The sequence below is a fragment of the Vanessa cardui genome, chromosome 6 (genome assembly GCF_905220365.1).
Source record: "Vanessa cardui chromosome 6, ilVanCard2.1, whole genome shotgun sequence".
NCBI lineage: Eukaryota > Metazoa > Arthropoda > Insecta > Lepidoptera > Nymphalidae > Vanessa > Vanessa cardui.
In genome coordinates this window covers 2,347,279-2,372,214 of record NC_061128.1, presented here as the reverse complement: position 1 = coordinate 2,372,214, position 24,936 = coordinate 2,347,279, and the positions used below count along the sequence as shown (strand labels likewise).

The 24,936-nt window shown below is 30.9% G+C and overlaps 1 protein-coding gene across 9 annotated transcripts in view; it reads right to left on the bottom strand.

Moving 5' to 3' along the window:
• LOC124530259 (four and a half LIM domains protein 2) overlaps positions 1-24,936 on the bottom strand; it is a 149,456-nt gene that overhangs the window by 24,988 nt on the left and 99,532 nt on the right. For 4 of the 9 annotated variants that reach the window (XM_047104322.1, XM_047104317.1, XM_047104320.1 and 1 more), the window contains exons 3-6: positions 21,248-21,395; positions 20,512-20,728; positions 20,334-20,437; positions 20,028-20,171 (exon numbers count right to left, since the gene is read on the bottom strand). In XM_047104322.1, the coding sequence (XP_046960278.1) occupies positions 20,028-20,171; positions 20,334-20,437; positions 20,512-20,728; positions 21,248-21,395 (613 nt within the window). Of the gene's footprint in view, positions 1-4,186; positions 4,599-4,800; positions 5,515-10,739; positions 10,977-20,027; positions 20,172-20,333; positions 20,438-20,511; positions 20,729-21,247; positions 21,396-24,936 lie in introns of those variants that run through there. The other 5 variants (XM_047104316.1, XM_047104323.1, XM_047104315.1 and 2 more) reach the window with 5 other exon arrangements.

Sequence of the window (24,936 nt, the reverse complement as noted above, 5' to 3'; positions counted from 1 at the left end):
TCGTGGTAAAACGGATAATTTTGTGATTATTCAAAGATGCAATAAAGGTAGGAAAGGTCTGGCCAAATACAGATAGAACTATATTTGTTGTAATAGTTTAAAAAAAGAAGAAGCTCTGGTTAAACCAGTATTCCGGGGTTGAGACAGTTCGGATGAAAGATAATTTAAATTTGCAAACAACTTTAAATTTATATTCAAAGTTCACAGGAATTTGACACCGATCATTAAGAAAATTTCATAAATAGAAAACAATGTAGAACTAAACAATATTTCAAACTTTAAAGTGTTATACTCGGAATGCTAGAATTTTTTATTTTTAATGGTCAAATTATTTAATATTTTATAATGTGAGCGTTCATATAAAGTATTCTATTTCCGTTATAATGAATACTACTTAGACCTTTTCCTTTATAAGCAGCAGATTTTAAAAATAATAAAATTATATCGTTAATAGGTTAACAGTTAATTTATTGTTCGTAGTCCTAAATTTAAGCACGGCCTTATCGTTTCCTGTGTTTCCTCGCACATTGCAGCCTTCGTTTTTGTCTAGACATACTCGTAGTACGGTCGATGTCTTAGCCGTTCAAGCAAGGTCTTGGTCAACGTTCATTCAATGGTTTATTTTTAATTTTCTTACGATGCGGCTTGAAAATTCGATGAAAACACCTGATCGTGGGAAGTACTGTAAACTATTCGATCTCTCAAAAACAATTCTTGTGAAACGATGTGATGATATAACAGTTTAGGAATGGAATCATTTCCGTATTATATTCATACTTTTAAGATGCAATCTATACTATTTTAAATAAAAATTGAAACCGTTTATCATGTAATTTAAATTAATAGTTATAGACTACTAACTTTTATTGATTATTTTAATTCATTTTTTTTATTATATAGGTATATAAGATCCCTAACCAAAATAAATTTATATTTCTTAAAATTCTATTCAAAATACAAATCGAACACATGTGTAATGTTCATGGAAATACAATTGGTATATCGATGCAATATTAATACCTTATTTGTGCATTCTTAATGCTAAATTTAAAGACAAAGAGGTTGTAGGTACTCAATTTTTTATTTAGTTTTACAATTTCTTTAAAATTTTTAAACAACTCTAAATTCTAAATAATATTCAAAGTTCACAGGAATGAGATTTGACACCGCTCATTAAAAAAAAAAAATCATAAATAGAAAACAATTTAGAACTAAGCAATATTTCAACCTTTAAGGCGTCAATATTTTTAACACGTTGAATTTTTGTAGTAGTACAGACGAAATTGGAAAATGGAATTCATAATAATTATGATTTTGTAATAAATGACGATGATATATTTTATATTTTGAATTATATTAAATACATTGTTTATTTATCTTTAATGCTTATTAAGGAAAAATATTCCTTTAATACTCTATTGTAAGTCTTCTGAAGGACTTGCTTTTCTCAGATCTCTTCCGAAACACCCAGATATCCTCAATAATATTTTTAACGTCAAGCTCAAAATAAATCGTAACAACCATAAAAACTTGGCGTTGTTTGTACGGATTTGAACCCGATCAGATAACATCCACGTGTTCAAACAACTGAGACATAGTCACTTGTAAACAATCTATAATACATACATATATTTGTAGAGTGCAACTAAAATAGTTTTCTTAAATTCATAAAACTCGACATAAATCAGTCAAACAGTCATCTTTAATATTAGTTTATTTTAATTTTTAAGGATTCCGAGAAATTAAAAAAATCTTGTTTGCGACTTGACTATTGAGTTTGGCTTGGCGTTGTTTTCAGTGTTTAATTTTAGTCTGTGACGAATGTACACCCGGCTTGGGGCGAAAATAGATTAGAAAGGGGATTGGTAAATTCATTATGATGGAAAATAAATAGCATTAATAAAACTAATTACTATTAGGAACTAAACAGCCTTTTGCATCTTATACACACTATGTATAATACAGTTAAAACTTTACTACAGTAACTATACAAGATAAAAAGCTGAGCAAAAATTTTTATATGCAATCAATTTATTACTATATTTATCATTTTAAAGTAGAATAAAATATGGGCGACTTTCCTTAGCGCTATCCAGAATGTAACTGTATACTCGTATAATAGATGTAAATCTGCATTTATTATTTTATACGAATATGACGACGAATAGATGTTTATTAAAAGTAGCCAATTTTCACCGTTGGGATTGCTTTATAGTTGAAGTTTGCTTTATATCAATTTTAATTTAGGCCGGTTCAGTAGTTGGAGCATGAAAGAATAACAGAGAGGCAGATAGAGATATTTTCGCATTTATAATAATAATTAATAGCGTAAAATACAAATAAGATTCAGTGAATGTTACGGACTGAGGCGTCTCATAAATCATACTGTCCCAGGATAAAGTCTTGGATAAAGATAAACAAACATCGAAGCTATTTGAGAAAGAAAAAAAGCTCCTAAAATTCACATGTCATTATTTCCACCCGGCCCTAGGTTATTGTGGAGGGAACTCTTAGGATAAAGACTGCACTGCATATACAATTAATATGCAGTACAATCAGTAGAATATTTCAGCAAAATCAATTACTCAATTTTTTAAGAAATACATAATGTTGTTTCTTACGATGACGAATGCTTTAAAATGTTTTAATATAATGCGTTCATAAACAAGACTACCCATTATGTGTAACGTTTACATTTAGCACACTTCCCACTTCAATTATATGACCTCTTATTATAATTCTATTGTGTAAGAAGTAAAATTATAAGCCAAGTCGAAATGATAAATTTGTTGGCAAGGGGTTTCCTGTCGTAAATGCATTATATTTACTTCACGATTAAATATAGTTTCTTGTGGTTACCAGAGTCGATTGTCTCCCATGTTACGACCGCTGTAATGTTATCTTTGAGTCGCTGCAGATATATTAAACTTGTTGTATGAAAGAGAACTTTAAATGTAACAGTTTTTATTAGCTTGCGGTTTACAAGAACTCACGCTAAAATGTGTTGTGATATTTAGCTGAGTTTGTGGCTTTTTATGAAGACGTTTCAGTAAAATGATCTATGGTAGGGTTTTATTTTTTTTATTCTTTTTTCAAAAATGATCTCATTTGCTTAAAGAGAGATAAACATTAATTTGAAACTTTGAAATATGTACTAAGTTAGCCTCAAATTATTAGTTGCATTCGAATATTTGCCAACACAAACAGTGTCTTTGATTTATGACTTTTAGAATTGAAATACTAATTAGTGATAATTTGTATCAATATTATTCCCCTTAATTTGTATCACTATGCTACATATTCATTACCATACATATAAAATTAGATTTTTTGAAAGCAGTAATAATATTAACTATAGTAAATTATATCATCCCGAATTACCATGAGGAGCGCCGTCAGAAGGTCGGTGTCAAATTATAAGCAAGTGGGTCGAGGTTTGGAGAGAGTATATTTTTGGATGTCTTATGTAAGTGCGACGTTTATTAGCCATTAAATTTTTATTTAAGAGTTATTAGGAGATATAAAAGAGTTGGATAGCTATGCCGTGGACTGCCTAGTCTTAGTAAGGACTGGTAGTACTTAACTAAAATATTTTTGGTTTTTGTCATCTGCCTTTTAGTTGTTTCCACTTGTTGAGTTCAGATAATGTTTTCAGGAATAAATGAGTATTTTGTGTAATAATGATGATACGATCCCTAATAATGCATATTTTATGAACGGAGACTTTTTCAGATAGCGATACTTCTGCGGCTTTCTTTAACTTCATAAAAGATACTGTAAATCCACATTTATAAAACATTTTAAGAGTAAGCAACTATTTTGGTATATTTTTATGATATTGAATTGGAATCGAAAAAATTCTAAATAGACAAGAATTCACACATCTAAAAAAAATCTATTTTGCTATAAAAATTTCACAAGCCGCTTACATTCATAGTTTTGAAATCGAAACATTTATAGAAGCCATTCATAAAGCTCTTACAAACTGCTTATTCCCGTCTGAAAGGAAGGTGTGTACTCTAAATGGAATTGTAAAAACAAACAAAAAGAGGGATTTTGAAACTTTAATATATTTCAATCAGTCATGCTCATTTAAAAGCAGTGGAGCGTTCGTGCTACGTTAAAATAAGCGCCACTAATCTTGAATGTTACCCCAAAAATCAATGTCTTCCTCCTCCTCTTTTACCTCTGGCATTTCTTTCGCTTCGTCTCTTTCTTCGAATGAAGTTAATTTGGGTATGTCTTTCAATGGTTGCTTTTCGTCATTTATTCTTTCATCGTCAAGTGTGTTGTCAACATTCGTTTCCAGAATCGGGCTCTCGGTTCTCCTTTCCCTGGATTTTTCTCTCGATCGACTTCTGGAATAAGAACGCGGTGCTAGATTAGGAGCACTCCCAAAGCCACTGTAATTTTCATCCCTATTCATGTTTTTGAACTCGGCTTCTTCGAGTGAAGTAAATATTTTTAATTCTTCTTCACGGGATGCCCGAGATTCTTTAGATGAATTTGAAGAGGAAGATGCACGCTTTCTAAAAGATCTCCGCCTAAAACTGGGGTCGCTTCGTTGCAGAGGTCGGAACTTAATTCCATCAAGTGATCTTAAACAAATGTATTATACATGAGTAGGAATATAATACAAGTACAATAATGAATCCATACAAGGAAGTCGTGGTCTCGTGTATTCGACCATTTGTGAAGAGGATGCATAGATGAAATCAAACGGGTTGCTAAGTCACTACAGAGCGTGATTTATGAGTATCTATGAATTGCGTGCAGTTGTCAATAATAATTAATATTAACCTTAAAAATTCTTCGCTGAATGGAACGTTGCCATTTTTATCGCTGCTGTATGGTTGGAATAGTATTTCTGGCAACGGCGATGGAGGGGGCGTTTTGGGTCTGTATTCCCATGTGAGCTTTTCTTTTTTATTTCCTTCATCTTCGTTTGGATCTGGAATATACACAGAAGTTGTAGGAGATCTGCTTTTCTGTCTCACGCTGAACGACTCCGATGTGTCTGATATGATTGTTTTCGTTTTCGTTGGATATCTGTCTATTCTATAATCACCATTAGCTTGAGATCCTTCTTCTATCGAATCTTGACCGAAGCTAGATATTTTAGTAGAAAATAAAATGGCAGTGGAATTTGGTTGCCGGTCATAGTAATTGACCGCCGCCGACTTTAGAATTCCATGTTTATCTTCGGTCAGGCAAAGGTAACCTTGACCGCATTCGCTCGTCCAGTCTCGGGGCGGTAGTTTGTTCGCTGTCTTTTGGAGTAGTCGCGTGTAGTACTCGACGAGATCATCAAAGTCCGGATCCGTATTGGGAACTATTCCACTGAATATATGTTTCATGCACTCCAAAGCTTCATGAAAACCCACATATGATATAAATACGGATAGTAACAGTCCCATTCTTCACCGGCCACTGCTTTAGGGGAAAGGGATAGGTAATAGATAAAAGGGATCGGGTGCAGCGATGTGACGCCGAGACAAGATATAACCAAACTGAAATTAAAATGCAGTACTTGCCAAACTTTGTGTCCACATTTAGATAACAGTTTGGCTTTGCAGCCAGGTCTGATTACGTTGATCCAATGATCCAAGGTTGCACATGGTTTACCGTTTAGGCTATAAAAGCTGTTTAATGTTTGATTGATTTATTTTACGTGATTAATGTAAAACAGTTAAGTCGTCTTATTAGCAACATTTATTAGAAGATGGAGTTAACCAATACAAATAATACTCCTTATATAGATGTATATACCAATAATCATAGTTATATTTCAAAGTGTTTTGAAACGTTTTTTAATAACCCGTAAATATATTCTCTTTCTAATCTTCAGTGGTTTTCCATTACATAGAGCAAAGAGATATAGATTTTTTTTGCCAATTTAAGAAGTAATATGTTAGGAATTTATGGCAAAGCGTCTGCAACTTGACATTGAAAATCTTGGCAAACTCAGAAAAGCGTAATTTAATTTGATACGCGAATCTGACATAACTTGTGAGTCATCGACCTCCTTCGAATAAAAAATGAGAATTTTGCGCGCGTCTCAGTCCTGTAGTAATAAACGTTTGAACTTTTTTAAAAACAACGCAATGTTTTTTGACATATTGCCAACGATCATTTTATAGCTATTATCGGTTACTGTATATTTTCAGAACATTAGAATTAGAATAAAACAATGGTTTCTTAATAAATCATCATCATCAACAGCCTGTAAATTTCCCACTGCTGTTAAGACCCTCTCTCTCCTTTGAGGAGAAGGTTTAGCACATATTTCACCACATTGCGGGTTCCAATGCGGGTTGGTGGAATACACATGTGGCAGAAGTTCTATGAAATTGGACCCATGCAGGTTTCCTCACGATGTTTTCCTTCAAATGATTTCTTGATTAATAATAATTTGTGTATTATCTAAAATAATAAATCGAAATTAACACAAATTCGATGATTAAATATAAACATCAAAAACCCGATATTGAAGATAACTTTTCCCAGAGGACAATTATTCATAACTAAAAAATAACATTATAAATAAAAATAAAATTCTAAGATAAACAGGTACAGTCATTTATTAATATCGCAATGAGAATTCGGATGTTCTAATTGAGGAGATATGACGTGATAATGACGAAAAGTACGTGCTCTGTACTTCGATGTAATGAGTGGGCGCGCTTTCTCAGATAAATTTCGATACGGTAAACTTAAATTAACATGTAAACGGAGTCTTCGATCCAATAAAGCTATACCAATTTTTATTATTCATTAAAAATAATTATCTACACTATAATAACAATGTACACTAATATTTCTTCTAAAATCAGATCAGAATGACAAGCTTCGTAAAGCGCACTAGAACTCTAAAAATAAAGTTTAATTAATAGTCTTTTATGTAGACAAATTTAGAGATCACTTAATGTATACTCATCCTCTTCCAAAATCATAAACAAAAACGAGACAGCAAGTCGTGAATCGAGTGCTGCGTGCAGTGAACGCGAATACCCCGAAAGTCGTGACCTTGCCTTTGGGATGGAGTGAAAGTTACGCGCTAGGCGGGCGGAGTAATCGGACACCCGTGACGTCACAGACGGGCCGTGCGCACCGTGGCCCGCTTTATGCAAGAACTAAACATCCACATTTGATTTACGATTCTTATCAACACAATAATGTACTCATAACTCCATCTCGGTCTATCAATTAGCAGCTTTTAAGGGAGTTATATGATCGAATTGTTTTATTAATAACTATGTTTATTTGGACTAGTTTCGTGTAACAGATTGTTTGACTATATGAAATGTTTAATGGATATTCATGTTACAGAAACGATATTAGGAAATATACATATAATTTCATAATATTATAAAACATTCGAATTTTTAATAAATAATTAAAAAGCCAGTATATAAATAAGGCGTAGGCATGTGATTTTTTTCTCACGTTATAATGAATGGAATAGTATTTTGTTGTTTGTTTTTATCTTTTATTCAAATCTTAGTGTGTACATGTATTTATTCCCATTTATTTCTACTTGATCGCGTTTAACCTCTTTGGACAATTTACTATATTAATAATTTTAGATCTTTTGCTACATACTTGTATGTTGAATTTTGATTAACAATAAAAATAATATAATATCAAATTATTATTAGTATATTTTGTATTATTTTAATTTTCTAAATTATGTATAATTTAATGTACAAATTATGTTTTAAAGTCGTTATCACAAATATTATATTCATGCGAATTTAATAAGGTAAAGAAAAATAAATTTACGATTATTTGGCACTAACAAATTTTAGCTGTCAGACATAAAACAGACAAGACGCTCGCAAAACAACAAGAAGCTCGATCGTAGAACTATTAATCTTATTAACCGCATCAAAATTAGTTCAGTCTTTGTGACTTTAGACTTCGTGAATTCGAATAACATTACACCGTAGTCAAAATATTTATTAGGTACTTGGTATTTAAACCTTTATAATTGAAGCTTCGTCACAATGTCAAAGTGATCTATTGCTGGCAACTGAGACGTATGGCATGACAGTGTCCAGATTTTTATCGTTTAATCCGAGTTGGCGTGCGCGCGCGCAGATGTTATTCGATTTTTTAGCTTTGCGCTCCGTCTCAGTTAATTTACGTCCCTCCAATGATTCCTGTTGGAACTGAGTTAAATTGATAATGAACTTAGATTTATATATGTACATATGTTGAATTTCGTACAAAGTGCTATACATTAATTTTGTAATATTAAAAATTTTTGGACGTTTTTTAAATTTGTTTCACTCACAACTGTACCATTGGAATTGTGTGATTACAAGAATGCGACTATATTATATATGCATAATTTGAACAAATAATAGTAGTATTCATTTTTAACTATCTATAATATCATATTAACAATGAAAGACATATTGGTATTTAGTGCCTTATTACTCTGGTGGCCTTTAAACTTTTAGTTAACGTGGTCTAAGTTTATATCGGTCGTTAATGGTTGTAAGAAAATAGTAAGATTGTTAATCCCGAAAAGAGATTGTGGTTTTCCTTTGAAGTTAAATTCAATTTTTAAGTATAGTGTTACTGATTCATTAAAAGATTTTAATTTGTTTCAGATGGTTAATCTATACATATAAAAAAAATGTAATACCACTAATTCTTATTACGGTATCTTTGAAGCCATAGATCTATTTGTTATTAAGCATAGTACCTTCTTTCGTAACGTACACACTTACTAAAAATATTTTACTTTTTTTTTTCTTCCCTATGTACAAGGTGAAAAAATGATTTTTAGCCGTACGAAATCGGAACGACGGAATCGGAGAATAAATTTACTCGTGGAAGCAATAAATATATAAGAAATCGCTGATTGTGCTGTTGTTTACTTCTATAAGTAATGTTACTAGTACTAATAGTACTTAGTACTAGGTAATACTTAATAATATTCTGAAGCGACTCTTACAGTGACTTTTAGCTTGATTGGCAACTCTGTCAACTTAGCAATATATGATATATTAACAGTAAATAAATAACTAAACTTTAATTCAAAACGGCTAATACTTTTCCTTATAAGAAAATAATTGAATCGTTTACTAAATAACATGTAGGCTAATAACTCATAAAACTACAAAATAGCTTTGAATTGTAGCTTCGTGACTGAGCTGTTGTCGTTAAAAATTTGTCACAAATAGTGTGAAATCAACGGCACTATAATGCCGTCTTATAACACGGCCTTTTGGAGAATATCTTAAGCGACAAGAATACTTTAGAAATAAAATTGTAACGCTATTTGAAGTAGTTTGTTAATAGTATTTAGTTAAAGGCATATTATTTTTTATATTTTTTTCTAGGCATTTTCTGAAGTAAATCTGTCAACGAAGGTATGTGCTTGGATTCCAGTTTTGGAAAATAGTCTCATTTTTAGTTGGGGTAGCAGCACTGTTGTGTGAAGATTACTTCAATACATAATATGATACGGCACTGAGTGTGCGGGACATAAATGGGTTCGTTAACAAAAGTACACACTCTATCCAATTACCGATAAAATAAATCGAATATGATCGAAAAGAGTTTAAGATTTATGTACTTCTAATCGAGAGTAACTATATAAAATTATAAACGGTATTTAATTATGACCAGTATATTTAAAGGATAAACATTAACTTCTAGATTCAGTGATGCTGAGAATTTTTGACATCGAAAGCTATAAAATTGCTTGACATCTGGAGGTTCTTATACTTCTAAGTTAGCCTTTAAATAAACGATTCTAAGAAATAAAATATACGCGCACAAGATGGTTTTCCATAACTTATGAAATATTTAAACTATGATAGTACAATAGTTGAACATAAAGCTCTATTTACCCCATCGATTTATTACAATAACTCAAGAAAAATGTTTTAATAACTTACAATTTTACGTTTTTATTTTTCAATTTTATGTAAAGATTTTGTTTATAAATTTAAGTATAAACTTGGTTTAGTTTGTTTGTTCATTTATCTCACCGGTGATGGGTTTTATAAACATATAAGGAGTTCAGGACAACTCAGAATATTCAAAATTCACAACACAAATTATGTCTAATGTATTGTAATCATGAATACTGCCCAATAATATTTTCATTAGTCAATCACGAAACATTTAAATATCAATTGCATACAGAATTGCATGTAATCACGTAAGTCTATAAATTAATATAAATCGATATATTTGTTAAATTAAATAATTTCTTAATGAAGAATAAACTAGTTTTATTAAAAAAGGATATATTCATTTTTGTTTAGGCAGTTCAATTTTAATTTGAAATGTTTGTCGAAAACTAACCGCCACCTAGTGGTGAGTAGAGACACTTTTTAGTACAGTGCAAGTGAAGTTGTTTTCATTTCACCCGTAAAATTTTTAGAAGCTGTTGTTCAGTTAAAATAAATATATTTTTTAATGATTGAATTAATCGCTTGTAACACATTAATGTTGTTCAAGTATTTCATTTTATACTAAGAAATGTGAGTAATGGAACAAATATTTAATAGAAAAACCTAGTTAAAGTATGTATAAATTATGTATCCTATCTTAAAATAAACCTTGTATATAATATTAAATTATATATAGCAATAGTTAAGTACATGTCGAAGGATTAAGAAATGTCTTAGTAATTTACCAAAAACAAATCATTTAAAAGTTGAGGAAATTTGTAAAGGACGGGGAAAAAACACATGCTCTTTTTAAACGTCACTCACAATTTACTTTTTCAATTGCTCGTTTCCGAACGCACAAACACAATCGCGGCAAAACTTCGCGCGCTGTTTTAAAATCGAATCGTTTCACAATGACAAATCACTGTCGAACTTTTTTTTTTGTTAACTCGTTGAATGCACAGGCTGGAAGAGACACGTCCTCGGTAGATGTCGAAAGAGTATTGAGTTCTCAGTTGGCGAACGCTGTACAGCTAAGAAGTGTTCGTTGTCGCGTGTGTGCGTCAATTATATTTATTACATCGAACTAGTGTCTATAAACAAGCTCGCACAACTTCAAAGATATCGATCGCTATTTAGGGGATCGATGAAGGAATTCTTTGCTAGGCCGAAGTCGAACCTGTCGCCTCTTCCGCAATGTCTAGCGGAAAATTGATAAGCAAGAACAGTTTTCATAATATTTATACACTTTATCTATTTTAGAATTCTCGTACTTTTTTTAATGCAAATAAAGACTTAATTTATAGAATGCTTCAATAATACATACATATAATATATTTTAAAGTTTATAAACATAGTATATGAACGTTCATATACCTACCATTAAAACTCGAGATGCGATCCTACTGTTATTTAGTAATAATAATTTGTTTGAATCTCAATGTAGGCCACCACTTCAGATACGCCCAAATAAACATACATACGTTGTATTAATTTATTGTTTTAACCATGATAACGAATTTATAAATACAAATAAATTTAAGACAACATTATACAAATAAAATATAAAATTTATAATACCTGTTTATTTTGTTGCTGACGGCGTTAACTCCTTAGGCAAAGTTAAAGAAAACTTTAAAAAAACATAAACGTCAAAATATTAAAATGGCGGAAATATTCCCGAAAAGCGCGCGAATGTAGCAAACGACGCAATGGTTGCTGAATTACTGGTAAGGTGTGAACAATTCAGTACAGTACTGTTACTGTTCAAGTGTTATTTTTATTCCATAAGCGAATACTGAACAAACATTATCGGATTCACGTTAAACTAAGGTTATTTTAAACTCAATATTATAATTAGAATTAGTAATGTTATGAATCATTGACACAATTAGGGATGGGTTATGTAACTGGTTGCTCGTCACTGCTTCAGTTCGTAACTAGAGATCTTGTTGTTTTAAAGTACATATGTACTATTGCGGTTTGATCGGATCATCGTTTAATATAATAAATCAACATTCAATCGTATTTCTAGATGATAGATATATAACTTCCGTATATTGAATCGCCTCGAACAACTTATCATAACAACAGACTATTATTTTTTTAATTCAATGTATTCGTTTCCGACAATTATTTTAATTAAAAAAAAACACTAATTCTCAGTTTGCATACAACCAAGGAGTTTTAAATAAACTAAATTAAGTACAGTTGCTTGAATGTATTGTAAGTAAATCTACATAAGTGAGTAGTGTTGCCCAAATTCAGTCTTGGTCTTGCAGTCTTGGTCTTGTTCTTGCGTTTTTGCAAGACCAAGACCAAGAACAAGACCGCGTATTTTTAGCAAGACCAAGACCAAGACTGACCGTGCAAGACTTGCGCAAGAACAAGACATAGTCTGCAAGACTCTTGCGTCTTGCAGCTAGGACTTAGCGCTATTTCACGGAGTAGTTAGGTGTAACAGTTCGGTGTATAGGTACTCTTAGGAATTCTATGAGACGCAAAAAACTGTATCAAAGAATATGAAAAACTGGACCTATGCGCATTACGACTAATACCATAAACATACCTACATAGCGAATAAAAAAAATATCTATTAAAATCGAACTGAGTGCATGCATAGTTATGTTTTAATCATCGGCACTTTGATAATGCGGCATCAAAGGTTTTGTACTTACTTCTCAAAGTAATTTGCCGTTTTTCGGAAGTACATGGTTATGATACACGCGGCGGCGGCTTCTTTTGAAATCATATACAACAATCGTTGCCGCCGCGCCGAAATCACAACATTTGACACTATTTTATGGCCGCCACAGGGCGTAGGTATACTCATGCAAAATAATTTCGAATTTTAAGAGTACCTACAGGTGTTCCAAAAAATAAATAAGTTTCAGAGAGCTTAGAATGAAAATGAATACACTATAATGATCACGCAAGTAGTATTATGATTAAGATAAAATGGTAAGAATAGGTAGTAGATGTCATAATAATTTATTCTAGTAAGTATATATTATAATATTGATTATACGGTTTTAAACTAAACACTTAGGTTTACTATTAAATATCACCCGTTTGATAAATATTGTAGCCACTTTTAAATATACCTGAAACGTGTAAAACAATCCTACAATACTAATAAAATAATATAAAAAGCGTAGATACTTATCTACTAATAAAACATAAAGCCTGCGATAAGTTTTGTATTGCTTACCAGCCCGAATATCTCTGAGAGAGATGATGAGAGTAAGTATTTACTAGCAGTGCCCGCGACTTCGTCCACGAGGAATAGAGTAACTTTGGAGGTATAGTGACGTTCAGGATTTATATATTAAAACTTCTGTCATCAAACATACAAACAAACTCTTCAGCTTTATAATATTAGTATAGATGTACGCTAAAACATTCACTTATATGTGAAGAATAGTGATTGGCACTAATTCTTTTCATATATTTTATTCACGTCTCGACTCTGAACACGTAAATTGATATAAAGTAACATAACCTAATGATAAATCTGTTGTGTACTGTTATGTTTGATTTGTGTTGTATTTTATTTTTTATTGAAATAAATGATAAATCGTAAAATTCTTTGATTAAATTTCATATATCAATCTTTCTAGACAGATATTGTTCTTTAAAATACAGTCAAGTTATTGTAATTAATTTGTTTATTACAAGTTTTAGCAAATGTAAGCTTATTTGCTAAGGCATGTAAAAAACAAATTGGAATGTGGAAGTAACTGTTTCTTAATTATAAAATATTATTATTAAGAAACAGTTACTTCCATGAAAAACGACATATAGGTCAGTTGATTTTTCAAATTTCTTATCAAATCTTCAGTAATTTATTAATCTGCTTGATCTTTACTATGGCTATGTTAATTCAAGCTCACAATGTTCGAATTCTAATACGTTTTTCTAAGATTTAAAATAAACTTTAATAAATAGTAATAGACTAATAGGTAATTGCAAGACTTGCAAGACTCTTGCTGCAAGACCAAGACCAAGACCAAGACTGGGAGCGCAAGACCAAGACCAAGACCAAGACCAGGTGTATTGGCGCAAGACCAAGACCAAGACTGGCTAAGTCTCGTCTTGGTCTTGCATTTGGGCAACACTATAAGTGAGTCATGACAGGAAAACAATAATTATTAAAAAATTAAAATGAATTCTTGCTAAAATCAATTTATTATAAATCTAAACTTTCTAAGCCGTTGAACTTTAAAAGGTTCACAAAACGTTTTTTTCCCATGTCAGTACAATAACCTCACTTAGTTGTTATAAAGTTATTTCGAAAAGACAAGCATTAATTAAGATTTCGTGGAATTCAATTACATAGGTATGATCAGATGATCAATGCGATTAATATAATTAATAAAACTATTACAATAAATAAACCAATAATATTATTTTCTAATTCAATCCTATTTTCATACACTGTCTGACTGTACCTGATCATGAGTAATTAATGGAGTGTATCTATTTTGTCACTTCCTGATATAACTTAAGACTTTGTAAATTTGTTAATCAAAATTTCGTAATACATATGTAAAAAAAAATTCCATGCCAAGTAGCCCCGGATGGGGCAAAAAGGCAGAAAGAAATAAAAAAAATACATTTAAACTATTTAAATCTTTACAGGGATCTGTATATTAATAATTTATTTTTTGTAATACCTACCAAAACAGAACTATTAAATCAATATCCATATAATTAATAGCTACTTTCCAGAAGACCTAAGCCATTTCGGAGAAGGTTATAGTAAAATTAAAACTCTCACTTGAATTCTTACTTACAGTTACTTCTTATGTTTTAGTCTTAAGAAACTAAGTTCCTACGAGGAATAATTTGGCAGAATTCTATATCAAAATGAAAAAAAGACGAACAAAGTTAGCCCATTTACGTTTTATTGCATGTTTATAGCGCTATCCAAGACTCTTAAATAATTACCTTACTTTATAAGATTTCTTACTGAATAAGAGTAAACTGTAATAATACTAATCTGTTTGTGTTGCTGAACATGTCTTACTGTATTGACTTTATATATTAATCTTTGTCTATCAGTTGGCGTTCGTGTCATCTTCCCGCTTTGCTTAGCCATTCAAGCATAAAATAAATAATATTTCAGAATTGTCAAGTCATTCGTGATTGATTAACAAACATTCGAATATGCAAAATTTACATACTGCATACTGTTTTCTTCTTTACTTTAAAATTTTACTAAAATAAGCTTAATACGGAGCATAAGTAAAGCCAACAACAACAAACAACAACAGCCTGTAAATTCCCACTGCTGGGCTATAGGCCTCCTCTCCCTTTGAGGAGAAGGTTTGGAACATATTCCATCACGCTGTTCCAATGCGGGTTGGTAAAGCCAGATAATATGAAATCATTATTAATTTAATAATAATCTATTTGCTAATTATATCTTTTAAACTGTTTACATTTTTGATTTATTATTATTCTTTTATCAGTTTTCAGCACCATTGTAAGGTTTTTGTAATCAAAATACATAAGAATGGTAGCTATAGATTTAACGACGTGCATTTATTTCAAAATATGCTCCCCACATGAATGAACAGCTGTTGCGCTGCATTAATATTGTCAACGGTAAAGCGTATTGCATGTCGTCGACTAAATATTATTTGAGCATTTTGCCCTATATTATATGTTTTGTATTGATCTAGTTTAGAAATTGTTTTTTCTGACCAATATATTACCGTTGACATCAAACCACGAATAACAAACGCACACACCATAAAATTTGATGTATTCTGAAAACTTTGTTAGCTCTTTCTACAACATAAATAATTTTTAATTTTAGTTACTTATAATTAATCTACACCAGTTGAAGATATTATAGAAAACTCTACTATACTATTGGGATTTACTTCAGACATTTTATACTATACGATATATTATGAATTAAAAATAGTATTGGATTTTTATGAATAAAGATATCTTAGCTAGCCTACTGTCTGGAAGTTGGAAGTACCCTCTCGTTTTTCGGAAAGCACCTGAAGCTAGGAAAGTTGGTCCTGTACCTAAATTATTCCGCACAAACTTAATATTCTTGAGCCGCATAAATTGTTTGCGCACAAACTTGCGTACCATATGTCTTTCGTATTTGGCTGGATTTTCCGTGAGATTTGCCGACGTGAGAGAAATCGGACGACTTCATCATCATTATAAAAAGAACCTAAAACTACACCCAAAATCCAATACCAATGGAATTGTAGTCATTCCAAATATTGTAATAATATTGTAACCTTTGCATTTTAGTTGTTGTATTAATTCCTAGACGAATTTCAATGTACGCAATGGGTTTTGTTTAAGTTCAGGTAAGTTATAAAGAATTTAGTATACGTGAAATAATTTCGATACAGCGAAGCTTTTAATAGGAAATTATCGGTTAGCGTCAAACAATATGATTTGTTAGCATAGTAAAATGCTTCCAACGTCGTAAATTATTCTGTTATATTTAACTTAGTGTGAAAACATGATCAGCAGATTACTCGCGTAGAGGTTAACTAATTAAAATAATCATATTATACGAAAGGAGATCTTAACTAAGAGAGCCGAAAAATAAAACTGAGGAGTTTTTGGCATATATTTAGATTTTGCTAGTTATGCTTTAACTATTAGATCATTGTTGAACTTAAAGCGCTTAATGGTACGTCTTTTAGCTGTGTTTTATTATTTTGGGCAAAAATTTTGCGCACAAAGCGCTGCAATTTCATATTACGCTAAGTAGTGTTCAGTTGTTCAAAGATTTTCAATAGCAACTTTGTCACCATAATTTTGGTCACATTTATGTTATCATTCTAATCTTACACGGTCATGATAAACAAGCTTCTAGAGTAAAATAATATTAGACATTATCCAGAAGCAATGCTGGATAAATGATTTGAATAAGAGATTCTTAGGGAGCAACCTCACGTGCCAAATATTTACAATGTCACTCACGTTTCTATTTCATACCACGAACGAACGTGTCGATGAAAGATATCACCTTGATTTGTTCCTATTCTCACATCCGCGATCAGATCAATCGATACGATATTCGCTGTTAAGATATTATGAATTTGGCAGAAAACTTGTGCCTTTAAACATGTTGAAAGACGATTGACCTTTCGTGGGCCTCGTCCTCATTAAGCTTATTCGGTATAATTAGTCTTAATTGTTTTTCTATTAATATTTTGATTGGATCAACAAACGAAGCGAAAAGCTGTAACCGAGTGAAACAACGGTCTGAAAGAGTTGGCAGAATCAGAATGGAAGACGGAGAAGCGGGAGTTTTGGCACTTCTTGGAAGAGCGTTATGAAAATTATGTAATGGAATTGAATATATTATTATTATTATGTTTTAATTACATGCAATCGAACTTACAGTGATGATCAAATATGCACAAATTCATTTCATCTTCTCATGGCTTAAACTATATAAGTTTGTCAATTACTTTCAGATTAAAAATATACATTTTTGTACACCCACAAGATATAAATCTTTGTATCAAATAATCGCGAAACAAAAACTATAGTTATAATATCGTTCAAAGCTTTTAACTAATTTAATTCATTTATCATCGCGCCGTGAGTTGGTCAACATTTATGCGAAACATGTATTTTTACATACAAAAAAAAAACAAGTAGTCTTTTAAACCCTGTAGTCTAAATCCAGCTTAACCTATCGGGGTTAGTCATTGCTCGCGGCACAAATCCGTGACCACTTATAACTGTAATTTAATTTAGAATATAATAAAAGACAATGATAATTATATTAATATAAATGATAAACGACGTAATTTTAATGAGTATAACATTTCATATACCTCGACAGTTTAACGATTACATTATATATTTAGATGTTTATTGTAACTTTATTTATGTGTTGAGACATTAAGATAAAAATATCAACGTATTGTAAAAGAAGAAATGTGAAGAAGGAACAAATTAAGCAGAATATATCCTTATGTTTCTTTTTTTTTATTATGTTGTGATCAAAATCGACAAAGATCGGCAAATCGATATTCTTTGTAATAAAGATCATAGTAAAATAAACTTCTTTAGTTATATCAAGATTAATCAGTCGTAATGTAATTATGATTATATGTTAGTACGAGGAAGAGAATAACTACATATATAAATCTAAGAAATATTTTTAATAGCAATACTCTGTCCGAGTCTATGGTCAGAGGTGGTCTGATTAATAAAAGAATATCTCAAAAGTACTGAATACAATTAAAATCAGCCCAGCGTTATAGCGAAAACGCAACAGAGAGACATAGTAACTCTTGTATTTATATTAGTATGGATTTGTCTCATTCTGAAGCTTAACTTAGTATCAACTGGTAAATGTCAGTCAGACAGACGCTCCGGGCAGAAATAGCTAAGGTTATTTCGTAACATTTTATTTGGATACATAAATAATTAATTTTACGTATCCAATATCGAAATAGAGTGTTTACTTCAAAACAACAAGTTAAATAGGTGCTGTCAAATGCTTCCCGATGAATTATTTTGTGTATCCGCTTCTTAGCTGTTGTATGCATTGCTGTATGGAAAATATATATAATATGTAAACTTTTTCATTCGATTTTTATGTTTTTTATTTTGTTTTTTTTTTTGTCTGTCTGTACAGAGTGTATCCCAATGTGTTATTCCGTATGCTGTGCTTTGTAGTATTTTTAAAAATTCGATGCACTTTAGAAGGATGTGGAATATTTGCTTGCAATTAAATAAATAAAACACCGTAAAATATAGCAACCGAATAATATCTTCTTCGAAAACGTGATTTCGATATATCGATATATTTCAATATGAATATAGCGTACTATTCATGGTAATATAAGTATGCTGAGTCGACGACCGTTTTAAGAAAAAAAAACGGTTTTCAGGAAAAAATATTAAAACCGGCTGAAATTACTTGATTGTATGTTGTTTTAAACAAATTATAGTAAGAATAGAAATTATTTTAATATTGTTCTGGTCAAACAAATTACTAAAAAAATATTTTAAACGAGTCATAGAACTCGATCGTAAGATTACGATTTTGTCTGAATTCCTATAGTATGTATTTAAAGTCTCAATTATTTTGACAGACGGCTCGAATATCGATTTTCAAATGTTGTATTTTTTGTGAACACAGCCGTTAAGAGAATGTCATAGACTCATTTCCAATGCATTGGCCGGATGATAGCTTTATTATAATAATAATAATTCTATTTATACGCCTGGCATCTTTATTCAATGAATCAAGAATACAAACATTAGGGGACACAGGCACATCACGCTCAAGTGCTATTTGTATTAAATATATTGAGATATTTGATAGATATATTTTATGTTTTACTTATAGGTTCCATTAATTCCGGTTACATATAATATAAGTAATACTAAAAATCTAAGCTCAATAAATAGGTTCCTCAGAGTTATTCTTAAGAAATATAAACTAATAAAAGTTTTTATAAAATTTACTTTGAAATTAGTTGTTTAGTAGTAAGCTGTGACTTTAAATAACTATCAATTTAAATTATAATATATGCAGTATTCCGTGTTTAAATTGAATCATTTTACTCTAAAAAGGGCAAGCAGTGATCAATGATTCACTACTAATTGTCTCATCAATGAGTCACGTTCGTTACCTAAAGTAATTGGCAGTAAATCAATCATATGATCTCTTGGATATATTGGGATAGGTTTAAATATGTTATAATTGATTACTTGGATAGTTATGTATTTGCTTACAGTATTTGGGTTTATTTTGCGATATTACATGGTAATGGGTTTACTTTGCGACCAACATGAATAATGTTTTGTTTAAATGCAAGAATTTTGTAAGTTTACAACAAACCTGTGCCAGAACTCAGTAACATCGATATAATGTATATTTTATTAAAATGTACGTAAACAGTGTCGGTGATACAATTTGTGTTTTAACCGCCTATTACGATTTATGCGTTTTCGTTTGACATTTGTGTTTTAATGCACGTTAGTCTGGGTTTATAGTTTGAAATAAATCATAAACTAAGTACAGTTTATTAGTTAATATTGTTGTTTATAATCCTGTAATGGTTTAAACCATAAAAATACTAAATATTTAAAAAGACATACCTCATCACAAGCATGACACCTAGGCTTGAGGCGCTCTCCATAATGTCGAACACAGTAGAGACGACCGTCCAAAGCACAATAGGCAAGTTCAACGAGCAACTCGTCGCATTCAGAACACGTAAAGCATGCTGGATGAAATAAGGCCTGGAAAATAAATATAACATATTAGCGCCATCTAGCGGGGAATAGTAAAAACTAAAATTATGAATGCCACCTATGTTAAATGATTGATACTAAATTTTTAATAGATGGCGCTGATTCTTGTTTTAGATTAAATTATGATGGTTTTATAATAGGTCAATTTACCTCTTCACTAATTCGCGGTGCCTGAATTACTACATTGCCATTACGAATCGTCTTAGTACAACCCATACATTCGGCGGAAGGACCGTGATGTTGACATGCAAGTCCTGTAACAGATATTCGATCACTTAATTTGATATTGCAGCTATTGTACGACAGATGGCGCTGTAAAGTAACATACCAATATCTAATGCAATTTCGTTCCGGGCCGCTACGAAGTCTTCGAATTGTTTACGGTGGGTGTCATCTATGTGCCTACAGTGTGCCAGCGATAAGTCTTGCTTTGGAAGCTGCGTAGCTAAGGCTTTGGTTCGCCACGCACGCCACGCAGCGGGGCCGGTGGCGCCACCTACTGCGTTTGGAGTTCGTTCAGCCAACGCTGTCCAATATAGTTCAGTCTGCAATGTTTGGTTTAGACAAAAAATTAACTATGTTTCTCCAAAAAAATGAGTAGTTATAGCATTTCTAAATTACATAAGGCCTTTTGTGCATATATACTGTTATAAAACAGCACCTAGACAAAGTCCTAACAATGCTGATACTGAAAAAATTAATGCTTCACTTCGCCGCAAAAGTTTTTTTATACAATAAAATATATTTATTGTAAAATAATACCTCATGAATAAGATAGTTAGTTATTTCTATATTCAATATTACATATAAGCTGATAACATAACTCAGCGTGAGTTATTTAGCCGGTTCTTCTCGTTTTCAACTATCAAAAAATATAGAGCATAGTATTACATAAAATGGTCTTATAACTCCTCTGAACTCTGAAGCCAACGGAGTAAATAATAGGATAAAAATAATCCGTATTTAGTTTTGGTTGCTTTATGAGAACCGAATGTTACGTTGTATATAATTTTTATAGCGCACTTAATACAATTTTGTTTTATATAATGGTAATAATTGTTTACCTGTTTAGCGGTAAGGCCGGGCGGACTGTTATCATAGGAAATGTGCCCGCGAGACTCTCGCAAACCGAGGCGGTCGCGCACTGATCCAAGCTCCTCATGATAAACGGAATGCTGCAGCCGGTCACATCCACACGACTTGCAGGTTTTCCTGAAAAGATAATAAGGCATTTGTAATCATGTTAAATCAATTTGTATTGAGATTTCAGAGGTTGGAGGGCGAGTGAACTCAATATAAAAATAGGAGAGATTGATCAAGCTAATACTGGTTACGTTCTTTTAGAAACAATAAGTTTACTGTATTCTTAACAATTTACTTTATAATATTAAAAAAATATATATTTATGTACCTACTTTATAAAAGATAACAGATTATTTTTTAATGTAATAATTATTTTAATGTAAATCTTAATTTGACATTGGTTTATAAAACAGTATTACAAACAAGACACAAAACTTTAGAATAATTAATATACACTTGGCTTTTAATTAGTAAAATGTATATAACATTTTTATACATAACTGCCTGTCCGAACATTATCCGGGTAAAATAAGAATTATATTTACTTTCCCATTGCAACGCCGCGCCGCCTAAACCATCAGGACAAATATAAACTATATTAGTTACTCAAAGGAAGAGTTCAGTTACATAGATACGGAAGATTTATATAAAGATTGCTTCCTTAACATCGCAATAAAGCGTGTCCCATACATGACATCATTGTTTATAAACACGTAGGTGTATAACAGTCGGTCATACAATACTGAGTGAAAACAAATAAGATCGTGTCGTCAATCAAGGTATGAAAACAAAATATGCGCTTACACTTCTACATACGGAAATAATATTTACTTAATATAAAATTTATGTTTGTTCTTTTATTTAAAACTCTTAGATATAAAACCTCCTTGGCTGTCTTGTAATCAAGCTAAAAATTGAAGCAAATGTACACCCGACAGTTTTTTATGCTAAAGTCAGACAGAGGAGCGAATAGGCCGTTCCATATTGAAAAAAGGGGCTTCTTATCTTGGCTACTTCTCTACAATAAGTTAGTATACAAAAACAATCAATAGCAAGTATTGTCTTACGGCAGGCAGTCTATTACAGTCTTCCAGATCATATATTACACATGATATGGATTAATATGAGTTACATTAATTCCTCCTTTTTCTGGTTGTTGTTACCGAAAAAAATGAATACACATGAAGTATATATATATATACAATGAAAGGTTCCCTATCTTCGGCTTATTATTGAAGAATATATTTTTAGTGGGTAATATATATATAAATTATTAATATTTAATACGTTTCAATAAAGCAATTATAATTATTAATTGTATAATATACAAAGAGTATACAAAGTCTGTCTTGTGAAATTATTATTATCATGTAATACACTTTTATTTATAAAACAATGTCATAGCTGTCAAAGATATGCTACGATTACATTTTTATGAGGATATTATCTTATTTCGAATAACAAATGAATAAAACATAAAGAATAACTTATTACTACTATTCTATACAATCACTTTTTCAATGCATTCATACAAAAATATACTTAATTGAAAAAAGTTTTCCATCATTCTATATACCTACAAATGATAAATAAAAAAATCACACTTTTTTAGAATATAATAATTATGTGTTCAAAATAAATAAGTTTACAATAAATATGTGTCTTAAACAAATTAGTAAATCTTAGTAGTAGGTCTTGTAATAAAAAAAAACTATATTCACTCACGCAACCCTTTACTTCTATAAGAGGTAGTATCAGGCGTCATATTGATATGCTAACAAAGCGTAACGGCTGCCATGATTGAATGAACACGGCGATGATAAGTGATTCTTTATACCTCTATCTACCTCGTATATAAATAGTGATGTGACAAATTAATACTGATACTATACACATTCAATATATGGTATCGATAATGATGGAATGTGTATTTGTAAGGAAAGAGTATGTGTATAATATATACCTAATATTTACTTAATAAATTCTATTAATTAATAAATACAAAGTAATTGGCGTCATTTTGACCGATTATCCAATCTGCTGATTTGTTTTTTTATCGGGAATATTAATGTTTAACGGGAGAATAGATTGAGAATGAGGAACCCATTCAGACGTGATTATTACAAACAATTATAAATATCACATTAAGCGTAATAAAATCGCAACAATTTGTACGTTGCATGACTGACCAACTGTAAATAAATCTTATCGTACGAGTCACACCTTTTCGTTTCGATAAAATCCTTTGAAACATGGAAACTTAAAGTGACTATGCCAAGACGCAAACAATCCGCGCATATCGTACGATAGATGAAAATATCTTCATTTTATATGATCTAAATTATATATTTTCTTTTCTCAAAGAGCTTATCGATAATTTGCACATAAATAACAATTAAGACGTTTTTGTTATTTTAATTTATCTTAAAAGCGTGCGCCATTAAATATTGAACGTATGGAATTTTTTAACTTTGATGTGGTCAGAGGAAGCTCGATACAGCTCACAGGAAATGTAACGAGTAAACAATGATAGTGCTCGTAATAGTATTGCATTTTTAAGTGGCACACGATTACAATACCGAATGTTTACTATGAATTTATGTGTTAATTAATCTATAACACATTTAATGTGCAACTAGGACGTTATTCTGTGGACGTAATAATAGCATTTTGAATAAATTTATTTTCCTAGGTAATAAGCATGTTGAGTTCCACTTAAATCCAATTGATATAGTTTTTGTGTACATATCATTTATTAAAATTTTGTTTTTAGCTCCTAGGTGCTCGTAGCCATATATCTATACAATTTTAGTTATTATTATGGCCAAAGAAAACCCATATACAATCTGTACAAAAATAAATCCCAAATAATAAATTACTTGTTCATATATTTTTTTATCCAACAGTACAAAAAAATCTATAAATTAAATTAGACTAAACGTAGACGCTCTAGAATTTTACTGATCGTTAAGACTAAATGATTAAAAGCTTTTTGCAGCATCGGTTCGTTATAAATTAAATAAACTTCATTATTTATTACGTCAATTTCCTGCATAATATGTTTTAAGACGGAAAAAATGTACAGTAAGATATATTTTTTTACTAGTGTGAATACGGACTCGCAATTTTTTATCAATATTAATAATCACTGTAATTTGGAACCAGTGATTTTTGACATCAAATTGATGATATCCTTCAAAAGAAGTGTTGTATGTTATTAAATATTAAAGTATAATGACAATTCTATTCTAATGTACGAAAATTGGATCGTTGTATTATTATAAGCACACGATGGCTAATGTTATTTATCAATATATTTTTCAATGCACAATTGATTAGAAAGATTCATAGCATTTACCACAGTATAGAAAGAAACGAATATATATTTTTTAACAGTATCATATCATCATCAGTATTTATCATTCGCCCTTGCATTTTGTTTTTCTCCGCACTGATATCAATTAACTCGGCAACTGGAAAAGCATAGTGCTCAAAATGCTAATATTTATGTGTAGACCCAAAAAAACGCTACAAAAATAAATGATGAATTTTAACGAAAAAATATTTTTTATCTATAGAATCAACCCGAAAGAATACATTTATAATATAAATCTAAATGTCATAAATCATTAAAAAATATTTTTACAACGTTAAAGAAAGTTTTACAAAG